At 46.5% G+C, this 14,990-nt stretch overlaps 1 protein-coding gene across 4 annotated transcripts in view; it reads right to left on the minus strand.

The window, feature by feature from the left end:
* Positions 1–344: 344 nt before the first annotated feature.
* The window catches only part of LOC132391204 (mesenteric estrogen-dependent adipogenesis protein-like), a 48,017-nt gene continuing 33,371 nt past the window's right edge, over positions 345–14,990 (minus strand). For all 4 annotated transcript variants that reach the window (XM_059964104.1, XM_059964102.1, XM_059964103.1 and 1 more), the window contains exons 5-6: positions 6,271–6,547; positions 345–594 (exon numbers count right to left, since the gene is read on the minus strand). In XM_059964104.1, the coding sequence (XP_059820087.1) occupies positions 446–594; positions 6,271–6,547 (426 nt within the window). In that variant the 3' untranslated portion in view covers positions 345–445. The remainder of the gene's footprint in view (positions 595–6,270; positions 6,548–14,990) is intronic.

The following is a 14,990-nucleotide window of genomic DNA, read 5'->3' on the forward strand; positions in this document are numbered from 1 at the left end:
GTTGAATGGTAGGTCAGGTCAAGGGGCCGAGGGGCCACTCTATGCCTCTAACTCATACTATGGCCCGTGGAGCTCTGCTGGAATTTTATCTCAATAGAAATCATGGATCAAATGAAAATGCCCTTCCAAATGTGTGTGGAATTCACATTGGACGGGAATTAGTTATTGCTGATTTCCAGCATCTGCACTTTCCCCCCACATTTTCATGTGTAACTATCTCCTGATTAGAGAAAGATAAGCCACTCTGCTCATATTAACAGTCTCACACATCACTCCAACCTTTACCAATAAAGTAGTTGCAGAGACTTCACAAAACAAACCAACTTAGACCAAACAACAACAAATCAAAAAGTACACCTTCCGTTTATTCCAGGTAATAAATCAGGACATCAACATTCATTTTCAATGAAAGGATAGCAATTTATTTTATTTTTCCTCCAGGCATTCATTCTATATATTTGGGCAAGTGTTGTGTAAACTGAAGGAGGTACGATTTCTCATTCACTGCAGGCCACTGCGATGAAGATGTTTCCTTCCCAGATGAGCGCTTTGCAAATTGTTGAGTTGAATGGAATACTTTATCCCCTGAAAAGTCTGTTTTAAAAAATGATGATTACATATTTGGTGCTTATTAGAAGGAGGAAAAGCTGCATCAAACTAAACTGTTTGAAATGAATTGAATATTATCACACAATATTATTCATCCCAACTACTCTCTGTAGCTATTGTCTTGCTAGGCCAGTGCAAGGGACAAGTGCATGTTGAACTGTGGTTGCACATACATCTAAATGAGTAATGATGGCTCATTTCCCTTCTGGAAGGAGTTGGGGATGGGAGTTTACTAAAATCAGGTATCTATTTTTATTTTTAACTCCAGAAAATCTGTCCATCTGCCAAGGTGATTCTCAAGCCCTTGATTCCTGAATAGTTTAAACTACAGACATATTAGCCAGAGGGTGGCAATTCATTGCCAAATATGGCTGTGGAGGCCAAGTCATTGGATATATTTAAAGTGGAGGTTGATAGGTTCTTGATTAGTAAGGGCATCAATGCCCTTACTAGGGAGAAGGCAGGAGAATGGTGTCGAGCAAAATAACAGCTCAGCCATGATGCAACACATGTTCTGAGTTGCGTATATTTCATTGCAAGAAGTATCGTAGGAAAGGCAGATCAGCTCAGAGCTCGGATCAACACATAGAATTAGGATATTATAGCCATTAGAGAGACTTGGTTGCAGGAGGGGTAGGACTGGCAGCTCAGTATTCCGGGATTCCGTTGTTTTTTTGGACATGACAGAGCGGGGGGGATTAAAGGAGGAAGGATGGTGTTGCTAGTCAGGGAAATGTCACCGCAGTGCTCAGTCAGGACAGATTGAAGAACATTGTCCAGTGAGGCATTACGGCTGGAACTGAGGAATAAGAAATGGATGACCACATAATGGGGCTAACAGTCCTAGGGATTTAGCGGAACAGTAAAGAGAATGCAGACTGGTGTGAGAAATGTAAGGTTGCTGAAAAAGGTGATTTTAACTTTCCACATATTAACTAGAATTCCCATTCTGTAAAAGAACTAGATGGGATGGACTTTGTCAAATGTGTTCAGGAAAGTTCGCTTAATCGGCACGCAGAAGTCCCAATGAGAGAGTGTGGTATTTGATCTGCCATTAGGGAATGATACAGGGCAGGTGACAGAAGTTTGTGTGGGGGAACACTTTGCATCCAGTGATCATAATAGACAATAGACAATAGGTGCAGAAGTAGACCATTTGGCCCCTCGAGTCTGCACCGCCATTCTGAGATCATGGCTGATCATTCACTATCAATACCCAGTCCCTGCCTTGTCCCCATATCCCTTGATTCCCCTATCCATCAGATATCTATCTAGCTCTTTCTTGAAAGCATCCAGAGAATTGGCCTCCACCGTCTTCCGAGGCAGTGCATTCCACACCTCCACAACTCTCTGGGAGAAGAAGCTCTTCCTCAACTCTGTTTTAAATAACTGACCTCTTATTTTCAATCCATGCCCTCTGGTACTGGATAATGCCATTAGTTTCAATGTAATCATGGAAAAAGGATAGGTCTGGTCGCCAGGTTGAGATTCTAAATTGGAAAAAGGCCAATTTTGATGGTATCAGAAAAGAACTGGTGTTTATGTATTGGGACAGGCTGTTTTCTGGCACTGGTGTACTTGGTAAGTGGGAGGCCTTCAAAAATAAAATCTTGAGAGTACAAAGCTTGTACGTGCCTGTCAGAATAAAGGGAACCTTGGTTCTCAAGAGGTATTGAGGCCCTGGTAAAGAAAACAAAAGAGGTGCATGACAGGTATAGGCAAGTAGGAACAATGTAGAGTATAAGATTTACGGAGTATAAGAAATGCAAGAGAACACTTAAGAAAGAAATCAGGAAGGATAAAAGAAGACATGAGGTTGTCTTAGCAGACAAGGTGGAGGAGAATCCTAACGAATTCTACCGATATGTTCAGTGCAAAAGGATTATAAGGGACAAAAATGGTCCTCTGGAAGATCAACATGGTAATCCAGGTGTGGAGCCAAAACAGAAAGGGGAGATATTAAATATTCTTTTTACGACAGTGTTTACTCGGGAAACAGACACAGTGTCTATAGAAGTGAGGCAAAGGGGCATCGACTTCATGGACCCTAGACAGATTACAGAGGAGGAGCTGTTTGCTGTCCTGAGGCAAATCAGGGTGGATAAATCCCAGGTGTTTCCTCGGACCCTACGGGAGGCAAGTGCAGAAACTGCCAGGGCCCTAGCAGAGAAACATAAATCATCCTTAGCGACAGGAGAGGTACCAGAGGATTGGAGGATAGCCAATGTTGTTCTGCTGTTTAAAAAAAGGCTTGAAACATAAACCAGGAAATTATAGGCTGTTAAGTCTGACAACAGATGTGGGAAAGTTATTTGAAGGTATCCTAAGGATCTGGATATATGAGTATTTGGATGGAGATGGACTGATAAGGAATAGTCAGCATGGTTTTGTGTGTGGTAGGTTGTGTCTAACCAGTTTTACAGAGTTTTTCGAGGAAAGTTGATGAAGGCAAGGTACGGACTTTAGCAAGGCATTTGACAAGGTCCTGCATGGGAGGTTGATCACAAAGGTTCAGTTGCTCGATTGGATTACACATTGGCTTTGTGGGAGAAATCAGAGAGTGGGAGTAGGTAGTTGCCTCCCTGACTGGAGGCCTTTGACTAGTGGAGTGCTGCAGAGATCAGTGCTGGGTCTGTTGTTGTTTGCCATCTATGTCAATGATCTGGATGATTATGTGGTTAATAGGATCAGCAGACTTGTGGCTGACACCAAGATTGAGAGCACAGTGAACAGTGAGGAAGTCTATGAGAGCTTACAGAGGGATTTGGACCAGCTGGAAAAATGGCAGATGGAATTTAATGCAGACAAGAGCAAGGCGGTAGGACGAACCAACCACTGAGTCTTTTACACAGCAAATGGTTGGGCACTGAGGAGTACGGTGGAAAAGGGGATCAGGGAATACAGGCCTGTAATTCCTTGAAAGTGTTGTCACTGGTAGATAGAGTCATCAAGATAGCTTTTGGCACATTGGCCTTTATGAATCAAAACACTGAGTACAGGAGACAGGATGTTATGCTGAAGTTATGTAAGACATTCGTGAGGACTAATTTGGAGCATTGTGTGCAGTTTTTGGTCATCTACCTACAGTAATGATGTAAATAAGGTTGAAAGCCTACAGAAAAAAATTACAAAGATGTTACCAGGACTGGAGGACCTGAGTTATAAGGAAAAATTGAACGTTTAGACTTTATTCCTTGGAATGAAGAAGAAGAGGGGAAATTTGATGGAGGTATACAAAATTATCAGGTGTACAGATAGGGTAAATGCAAGCAGGCTTTTTCTACTGAGGTTGGGTGGGATAACAACTGGAGGTCATGGGTTAAGGGTGAAAGGTGAGAAGTTTAAGTGGAACATGAGGGGAAACTTCTTCACTCAGAGGGCCATGTGTTGCCAGCACAAGTGGTGCATGTGAGCTCGATTTCGACATTTAAGAGAAGTTTGGATAGGTACATTAACAGTAGGGCTATTGGTCCTGGTGCAGGCCGATGGGAATAGGCAGTTTAAGTGGTTCGGCATGGACTAGATAGGCCAAAGGATCTGTTTCTGTCCTGTATTTTTCTATGACTCTAGTTAATGGCAGAGCAGACACCTTGGGCTGAATGGCCTAATTCTACTCCTATGTCTTATGGTCTCATACTGGGGGTAAAAAGAAACCCTACAGCAAAGTGTGTTTTAATTTGGAGAGTGGCATTAGTATTATTAAAGTGAACTATTGTAGCTGGCTTCCGAAATATTACCTCTATTATAAAACAGATACTCGTAATTAAATTACCAAAGATCAGATTGTTATATTAGCCTATTATAATACATTAACTATCATTAATAAAGTATTTTAGCAGGTCATCTAATACACAAGTTTACTTTAAAGGGTATGGCCATAAATTCTGATCAAAGTCAAAATGTTGTCATCTTGTAATGAGAGGAAAGAAAGTAGGATAAGTCAATAGCTGTATCAGTATAATTATTAAGTACGTTGTCCAATAAACTTCTAAGAAGATTTTTAATGTGGTATAAATAAAGTACCAAGTCATTAATTTTCTCCTTCTGCACAATGTTTTCCAATATTATGTATTAAATTTCAGCTACAGTTGTCTGTTTATTTTAATATTTTATCTGATGCATAGTGTAGATTCCTATTTGTCTCCTTTGATTCAACGGCCCCTTTGTTTACCTTGGATTCATTTACAGATTTAACCGACTTACATAAACACCTATGTAAGAGGCAAGCAATCAAAGGATCAATAAAGTAAATGCTTTGATTATGAAATGGGTCACCGAGAGGAAATGTGAACCATGGAGGTGCTAATTTCCATTTATTTGGGCTGGGATACTCCAGGACCTGTAGAGGAAAAGGGCAAAGGAAAAGTCATGTGAAAATGGGCAACTGGTGAAGACTGAAAAGTAATGGAGATCTTCTAGCCTGAGTTTGCCAGTAGTCTGCACCCTGCACCATGGCACAAAGTCTTCCGTGTGATGGCAGGCACCGAGCACACCAGATTTTTTACGGCCACCACAACTCAGTTCTTTGCGGGAATGGGATCCGCTCTCGGGGTTCCACGACCCTTGGCACACCAACAGCGCAGCCGAAGAGCTTCGCTCACCTTCAGAGGTCTGAGATTTCATGGCTCTGGAGATGGGGGGATTGGAGGTCAGTGTCCGGGGCAGGAGATCGGTGTGTCGTGGGAGCCGGAAGACCCGAGATCTTTGGACACAGAGCTCGAAAAAGCGGCACAACAGATTTTTAACACTGTAAACAAGCGAGTTGTTTGTTAGGTCTCCCCTCTCGCTGTGAAATGGGGATGCCTCTTATTAGGGAGAGAGGGAGAGCCTGTGGTATGTCCAATACTGGATGAACACATAGTCTTTAGAGGACTGCAAATCCGTGTCTTTGCTGTTGCTTTGCTCACGCTTGAGTGCTCGGTGGGGGGGGGGGGCGATGTTTTATTTTGCTAGTGGGGGAGGGAGGATCACTGCTTGCTGTCGCTTAAGCGTGGGAGGGGGAGCTGGGGGGGGCCTTTGGGGTTCTAACATTTAACTGTCATTCATTCTTTGGGGGCACTCCTTTATTTTTCGTGGACGTTTGCGAAGAAAAAGCATTTCGGGATGTGTATTGTATACATTTCTCTGACATTAAATGTACCTTTGAAACTCTTTTCAAAGTAAACTCAGAATTTAAAGCATAGCTACAAAGCTCTGTAGTTAAACGAAACCATGAGCTTTATTTATTTTTCTTCCAGTAGCTGATCCTGCAGGGTTGTACTTGTGCTATGTTATGCTAGCATGGGTTCAGCCAGCAGACATCCCAGCTGCAGAGATGGGGGGGGGGGCGGGGGATCTGGCACCCGTTTCCATTGCTCCGTGACCTTCAGGTGGGCAGCACAGATGCACCGATGCCCCTGATCTGGAATGGCCACCGGTAGGTCTTTTACAGATCTCGGCATGAAATACGTCCTGTGTTTATGTTTACAGTGAGACTTTCCAAAATCAGGAACTAAAGCAGTGGCACAGCTGGAAGCAGAGGAGCCAAAGCACATCTGGATTAAGTGGCCAGAGACAAGATGGAAACCGTACTGTCAGGGAGGGTCAAGTCCCATGTAGAGACAACAGGTGAAGAAAATGTCAATGTCGATTAAACCAGTGATACACTGAGCTAGCACAAACCTGTTTGAAATGAAGAAACCTGACCGGGTCCAATCTCCGTCTCAGCAATGGCCTCACTCATCTGGTCCAACAACTTCTTCACTTTACTTTTCCCATCTTCAGTTATAGAAGAGAGATCAAAGATTTTTCCATTCAGTTCCTTTGTCTTTGTCGTACACCCGTGGAAAACGTCTGACGAATCACATTTATATTCACATGTGAATTCCAAGCCAAGGTCATGTGTTACATGTGCATTCTTTAAACTGAAAAACGACTGGATTGCTTTTTGCAAGGTGAACTAACAAGAGGGAGATAAAAACAATTACTAATTAATTTATTCTACAGTAAGATATCAAGAATGATTTAATAGCATTCAGTAAGGCAATGTGTGAAGAGTCCAGTTATCCAAAATTTTTCACAATATTCCACTGAATAAAATTAAACTTAACCAACAGCTTTTCCTTAAATACAAGGACTGGAACATTTTGCATATGCTTAAAAGTATGTGTCAAAATAGTTGAAATTTTTAATACTAAAAGAGCAATTGTTTGAATATCTTGCAGTTATCAACACTGATCGAATTAATAATTTCATGTACCCAGTCTTTTCTTTTCTCATTCTAATTTGCAGAACTATCCATGTTCTGAATTGTTTAATTTCTCTTTGACTTTAAATCGGCAGTTTTAAAAATATTGTGATGCTCTGGGGGTGGGGTGGGGTGGGGGTGGACGTGGTTGAAAGCCTGGCCCTGCATTTCTAATGACCAGCACTGTTTATTGTTCTTGTGTTAAAATGCTTTTGTGGGATAATTGTAGGAAGTTCCAGTTTATTTATTGTTAGTTTTTAGCTTGGGTTATACAGTTATTCACTTGTGTATTTGTGGGTCACCCTGACTGTAACTGGGGTACGTGATGGTTGCCTCCCCCATTTGTACGAGACTGGGTGGCGTTCACTGTCCGGGTCATGATGCCTGGTCTGTTTCGTGTTTATCCTAGTAAAATGGTTGTTGAGTTACCGAGCTTCCTCCTCTGTCATTATGGACCAAATGCTCGCCACATTGGTGTCAGGAGTGGGATGCGAGTTTGACGAGGAGATCAAGGAGCTGCCACGTTGGATAGAGTGCCTTAAGACCCGGGGAGTAAGATGAGGGATGGAGCTGTATCCTCCCTTGCACCCAGGGGCAGGGCTCATGAAGACGAGACCCAAATGGAGGACCTGGGAACCGAGCATTGTTCCTTCCCAGAGAGCCCCGATGGAGCGAGCATACAGGCTCCCCAACCCGGGGAACAGAGCGGAGTGCATCACTCATCTCTGTAACCACCCGCACCGGAGAACCCAAGACGCCATAGCCGTGGGAGGACGGGCACCATGGCAGATGCCGCCGGAGGAACAGGAAGATCAAAGGCCCTTGACGATTTGCGCCTCAAGGTTCACCCTGAAGCTCCCCAGATACAACGGTACCAGCCGCCTGGAGCCGTACCTGGTGCAAGTCAAACTTGTTGCATGGCACAATGGGTGGAGTCTCATCGAGACGGAGGTACACCTTGCTCTGGCACTGGAGGGAGATACTCTGCAGGTCCTCCCCAACTTAACACTGGTGGAGCAATGTGACTACAGGGCGCTGGTAGTGGTGTGGGAGTGGCGTTTCGAGCAGAGGCCGTGAGCGGAATCAGTGAGGGAAGAATTGGGCAGCAGACGATGCCATATTGGAGAACACAGGGATGCTTGCAACAGATCTCCGCCATTGTGTTCGGTGCGGCTGCCCCCAGTTCCCTCCCCTGCCCCAGGAAGAGCTTGCCCTCCATGCCTTTGTAAAGGCGCTGATGGCAGCATGTTCGCCTGACGTCGCCATCACCGCTGGATGAGGCAGAAGCAGTTTTGCCTGCCAAGGTGTTCCAGTTTCACCCCGCATGCAGTGAGCCCGGGTTTGTGTCACCGAAGGTGAGGACCAAACCAACGAGGAGGAGCCTGTGAGACGGGTCTGACCAGCACCACGCTGACCCCACCGGCGGCCACGAAACCATCTCTGCTGCCGGTGCGGTGAGCCAGGTTATTTGACCCGGGGCTGCCCCGCACCAGCACCACGACACGACCCAGCGCAGCCATTGGGGAAGGCTGAGCAGGCAGTGCCGCTCAAGCCCTCCAGCAGAACCCCTCCGTTGTCGCCCCTCTGGGTGAAGAGCAAGGATTATATGGTGGAGAGAATCAGATGCTGTACGTTGGTGGACACAGGGTCAATCATCACCATCACCCATCCCGGTGTTCTCCCCAAAATGGACCATCCACCCCCGCCTGGGTGGACAACGACGGTGGTCCAGCTAGCGACGGTCACCGGTGACTGTGCGGCGATGCGGGGGAAGAGGAGTCTGCGCATCGCAGTGGGAAGAAACGCAGTGGAACACGAGGTGTGGCTCGCTGACATCAGAGAGTCCTGGATCATTGGCCTGGACTTGTCCGGCTGGGCGGCCTGTGTGGATGTATCGGGGGCAACACTCTAACTCAGTGCTGAAGCTTTGGCTCTCCGGCAGAGCAACTCCAGGAAGCGGTTCCAGCGGGAGAAGCAGCAACCACCGCCGGTTTCACAGCGGCCCAGGGCAGTGCAGAACACTCGGCAGTGGCCCAACACAACACAGCTGAACCATTGGCAAGTGACGGTGACAGCCAGCGACCACCTCCCCACCATGGAGCAGCAGCTACGCAGTGAACGGGTGAACGATCCTGTGCTGGGCCGGGTGAGGGAATGGCTGAGTGTGGGACGACGGCTGGAGTGGGCTGAGATCTCCACCCTGGACCCGGAGACCAAGGCCCTATACTCACAGTGGGGTACGCTGGGGGTGCGCGACAGGCTGCTGTTCCAGTGGTGGTAGCTGTCTGATGGTGTCAGACATCTCTTGCAGCTGCTGGTCCCCCAGTGGCTCCGTGCTATGGTGCTATGGTGGGGGCCGGCTGTCTGGGAGCTGCAAAGACACTGGGCAGGCTGGGTGAACGCTTCTACTGGCCAGGGTGCAGGCAAGGCGTGGAGCTGTTCGTGCACTGCAGGTCCCAGAAGGGGCCAGCCGGCAGTCTAGGGTGCCAATGCAGCAGTACATGGTGGGGGGCCCTGTATTGGTCTGTTGCCCCTCCCAGAAAAGGGACTATCCCCCAGGCTTGGAGGCCACTGGGTCCGGGAGAGGTGCTCATCCACACCTCCGATGTGGTATATCAGGTGTGGTTGCCTGAGCGGAGGAAGGCAGTCGTGCTGCACCGGGACCAGCTGACACCCTGTCAGCCCTTGGCCACCACTGACCCAGTGAGGCTGAGGGAAGGAAGTGGCCCTGGAGCCCTGCCTCTTGCCTAACACAAACAGGCAGCAGTGTCCACACCCACCGGGACTCCTGGACTTTGTCACGAACTGTAAGGCTGCCGGGGACAGCTGACCCCCTTGGGTGGGGGCACTGTGACACTCTGCGGAGAGGCGTGGTCAACAGCCCGCCTCTGCATTTCTAATGACTTGTACTGTTTACTGTTCTTGTGTTCAAATGCTTTTATGGGATTATGGTGGGAAGTTCAAGTAATTGCTGCATTTTAGCTTGAGTTACACTTGTGTATTTGTGGGTTACCCTGACTGTAACTTGATGGTCAGCTCCCCTGTCTGGTGAGACTGGGTAGGGTTCACTCTCCTGGTAGTATCGCCCGATCTGTTTTGTGTTTATCACATTAAAAGGATTGTTGAGTTTGGCGAGCTTCCTTGTCTATCATTATGGACCACATGCTCACCACAATATTTCCTATCTCGCCAAACTGGTCTGTCTTTTGTTTTCGTCTCACCCTCTCCTGTTCTGCAAAAAACATTCCTGCCTTCTCACTTTTCCATTTCCCATGCGCAGTCCTTCACTGGCAGTACCAAATGAATTTGAGGAACGGCAACTCATCTTTTGTTTGGATGCATCAGAGCCATCAGCGCTGATCGATTTAATAATTTTAGGCACCCAGTCTTTCCTTTCCTCGTTCTAATTTGGAAACTGAACACAGATTTTGGTCTTTCTTTTACTGGCTACTTTCTCAATAGTAAGACCATAAGAATAGGAGCAGAACTAGGCCATTCGGCCTATCAAGTCTGCTCCACCAATTCATCATGGCCGATCCATTTCTATATTAATTCCATTCCCCCCATAGCTTTTCATGCCCTGACTGAAAAAGAACTTATCAACCTCCACCTTAAACATACCCAATGACTTGGCTTCCCTAGCCACCTTTGGCAACAAATTCAACAGATTCACCACACTCTGGCTGTGTTGTCTTTATGACAGTTATTAAGTTTATAATATTTTCGCTTAGTAATTCATTTGTTAGTATTTTCTATTTAGAATTAGAAGTGTTTAAAGTATATTCATTGCCTGTAAAATATATCGGCATTCGATGACATCACATCCGGTTTCGCCGCGTCTTGTGAGAAAATACCGGTTTGAGATCAACACGAGGGTGGGGGCTCACCACAAGGCAGACCCGAGCAGAAGTTGTTTTGCAAGCATTAGAAATCACAGTGAGAGCAACGCTTTTTCACTGTTACGTTCTCCTTCGGGTGTTTGTTTCAAGTGCAGCAATGTCATCTCGATCCAACATCAAGTCGATGGCGCCCAGCGACAAGGGCAGTAGAGCGACATCAAGTAAGTCCACCCATGCAAGGGCCAAGGCAGAAGCCGCCAGGGTGCAACTGCGCTACGCCAGACAAGAAGCAGATTTGAAAATGGAACAGGCTGCCAGAGAAGCCGAAATCCAGAAGGAAAAGGCTGCCAGAGAAATGGAAGCGGCCGCCAGAGAAGCCGAAATCCAGCTGGAAATGGCAAGGATGTCGACAAAGTTGCAAGTGCTGCAGCTAGAAAGAGAAGAAGAAGCTGCCAAGGGGAAGCAGAGTACATAGAAGAAGCTGAAGAAATGCATGATCCAGCCGAAGTAAGATCTACTTCAGAAAGGACCAGATTGGAACGCACAATCGACTATGTCCGATCCCAAATAGACAGGCAGGCTCGTCCTTCCTCTCCATACGTATTCGATAACATCCCATGTCATGAGGAACCTCAGGGAGGCACGATTGCATCACTTCCATATGGGGAAGACAATTTACCCTCGCGACTCCGTGATGAAGTCGAGAATGAAAGAGCCGACTACCAATACTCGACACCAAACTTACAAGATTTGTGGAGAAGAGATGCAGAGGTTGAATTCAGGACAGCAAATTCCATAAGAAATGTACGCCCTCAGTCAAATACGCGCCAATGTATTTCCCCAGCCCGCATGCCGCTTACAGTTGATCCCATGATGCAGTATTTGGCACGACGGGATCTCATCACTTCGGGACTGTACTGGTTTGACGATAAACCTGAAAATTACTGTGCATGGTACTCCACATTCACCAACGCTATCGACGGAGTCCAGCTCAGAGCAACCCAAGAGTTGGACCTTCTGGCGAAATGGCTGGGAAAAGAATCATGCGAACAGGTGAGATGCATACGTTCAGTGTACATCAACAAACCCGAGCTAGCCTTAAGCAAAGCATGGGAGAGACTTCGGGAGGGCTATGGGGCCCCCGAAATTATTGAAGCGGCGCTATATCGACATCTGGAAAACTTTCCTAAGGTGTCAGCCACAGATCACATCAAGTTAAGAGAATTCGGAGATTTACTCATGGAGATCCAAGGCGCCAAAGAAGATGGCTACTCAGCTGGTCTAGTATACCTAGATACTCCATTCGGGATTAGACAAGTCGTGGACAAACTTCCATTTGGGCTGCAGGACAAGTGGCTGACTGTTGCTTTAGATTACAAGGAAGACCATGATGATCGATTTCCTCCCTTTAAGCTCCTCACTAGGTTTGTGTGCAGGGAGGCGAAGAAGCGAAACGACCCTAGCCTCGCGGGTCCAGGAAGCAGTACGATTTACACCAAGCCAGGTAGATCCTCTTCGAATGTTTTCAACATTGATAAACCCGTCTCAGTGCTCAAGACTGAAGCCCTTACAATTAACAACGACCCTAGCAAGTATTGTCCATTGCATAACAAACCTCACCGCCTCACAGGATGCAGAATGTTTAGGGAAAAACCCCTTGAAGAGAGGATGGCCCTTCTAAGGAGAAAAGAATATGTTTTAAATGCTGTTCCTCAACCTCTCACCTCACCAGAGAGTGTACGATCGCCGTGAAGTGTCCGGAATGTGATAGCACTGATCACGTCGGGGCCATGCATCCCGGCCTGTCACCGCAAACCGACAACGCTCCTTCACCCCCACAACAGGACGGCGGGGAGGGAGAGGCTCACATCAGGCCAACAGTTGTCAGCTCGAACTGTACAGAAGTTTGCGGTCAAGCTCAGTCAAGCCGTTCTTGTTCTAAGATCTGCCTCACTAAGGTGTACCCTAAAGGAGCCAAAGACAAGGCCATCAAAGCCTATGTGATTCTGGATGATCAGAGCAATCGCTCACTAGTCAGTCCAGAGTTCTTTAAATTGTTCAACATTGAGAGTAATCAGTTCCCAAACTACCTTAGAACTTGCTCAGGCAACATGGAAACCCAAGGAAAGAAGGCAGAAGGCGTCCAGATCGAGTCCCTGGATGGTAAAGTCGTCATCTGTCTCCCTCCGCTCTTAGAGTGCAATGAAATCATGAATAACCACACTGAGATCCCGACACCAAGTGCGGTACTACACCAGCCACATCTCCACCACATCGCCAAACACATCCCAGAACTGGATCCAAAAGTAGAAATACTCCTGCTATTAGGAAGAGATGTTATCCGGGTACACAAGGTTAGGCAGCAGGTCAATGGACCACCTGACGCCCCCTTCGCGCAACGCCTGGATCTGGGCTGGGTAGTGATAGGAGAAGTGTGTCTCGGTAACGTACACAAACTGACGGTTAACACACTCAAGACCAATGTGCTAGAGAGTGGTCGCCATTCAATTTTTCAACCCTGCACAAGTTCCATGTGTATCAAGGAAGCACAACAAGGCGTTAACAAGCGCAAGGTAACCGACGAGTCGCTGGGCCAGTCAGTCTTCGCTCAAATGGAGCATGATAATAAACTTGCTCCATCAGCTCAAGACGTCTTCTTCTTAAAAATGATGGACACCAAAGTCTTCAGGGATGAAGCAAATAATTGGGTCGCCCCACTACCCTTCAGAGAACCACGCCAGCGCTTGCCAAATAACAAAGGGCAGGCAGTCAAGTGGTTCCCATCCTTACAAAAAACCCTGAAAAGGAAACCTGAGATGCAGCAACGCACCCGATTGACCCATGAGGTACTGTGCACCCTAATGGCAGAGGTCACAGCCATTATAAACGCACAAGCACTCCTACCTGTGTCTTCTGACTCAGAAAACCCCTTCATACTTTTGCCATCAATGCTCCTTACGCAGAAGGCAGGAGCTCCCCCTCCACCAGGAAACTTCTCAGACAAGGATTTGTACACAAAGCAATGGAGACAAGTCCAAGCTCTGGTAAATCGACTCTGGTCTCGCTGGAGATTGCTCAGGGACAAGCAAATCGCCCGCAACAGCTGGCCAATGGCCAGAATCACTGCTACATACCCTAGTGAGGATGGACATGTCTGGAAGATCGAATTGAAGACCACCGACCAAGGCGATGTGAAAATTTATCAAAAGCCAGTTACAGAAGTTATTCTACTTCTACCTAATGACTGATTAAGAGACTAAGTTTTGTACTCTGTTCATTGTGACCTTACGAAGGTTAGGCGGGGAGTGTGTTGTCTTTATGACAGTTATTTAGTTCATAATATTTTCGCTTAGTAATTCATTTGTTAGTATTTTCTAGTTAGAATTAGAAGTGTTTAAAGTATATTCATTGCCTGTAAAATATATCGGCATTCGATGACATCACATCCGGTTTCGCCGCGTCTTGTGGGAAAATACCGGTTTGAGATCAACACGAGGATGGGGGCTCACCACGAGGCAGACCCGAGCAGAAGTTGTTTGCAAGCATTAGAAATCACAGTGAGAGCAACGCTTTTTCACTGTTACGTTCTCCTTCGGCATTTAATTCGGCGTTCACTTACACCCGGAGGAGAACGTAACACTGGCTAAAGAAATTCCTCCTAAAGTCTCTTCTAAATGGATGTCTCTCTACTCTAAGAATGTGCCCAGTGATCCCACACTCACCCACCATAGGAAACATCCTCTCCACATCCACTGTATCTGGGCCTTACAACATATGACAAGTTTCAGTGACGTTTTCCCCTCATCCTTCTAAATTCCAGTGAGTAAAGGTCCAGAGGTATCAATTGCTCCTCACATGATAAATCTTTCATTCCTGAATCATTCTCATGAATCTCCTCTGAACCCTGTCCAATGTCAGCACATCCTTTTTTAAAAATCTATTCACAATACTCAAAGTGAGGCCTCTCCAGTGCCTCAAAATCTCAACTTTACACCCTTGCTCTAATATCCCCGCAAAATGAATGCTAACATTACATTTGCCTTCCTCACCACCAACTCAACCTGAAAATTAACCTTCAGGGAATCCTACACAGGATTACTCTCAAATCCCTTAGGACCTCGGATTTTCTAATTTTCTCCCCTCTTAGAAAATAGTCTATGCTTTTATTCCTTCTACCAAAGAGCATGACCATACACTTCCCTACACTGTATTCCATTTTCCACTTCTTTGCCCATTCCCCTTATCTATCTAAGTCTCTCTGCAGACTCTCTGCTTCCTCAGTACTACTGTCCCTCCACCTATCTGTGTATCATCTT

Source organism: Hypanus sabinus, chromosome 3 (assembly GCF_030144855.1).
Source record: "Hypanus sabinus isolate sHypSab1 chromosome 3, sHypSab1.hap1, whole genome shotgun sequence".
NCBI lineage: Eukaryota > Metazoa > Chordata > Chondrichthyes > Myliobatiformes > Dasyatidae > Hypanus > Hypanus sabinus.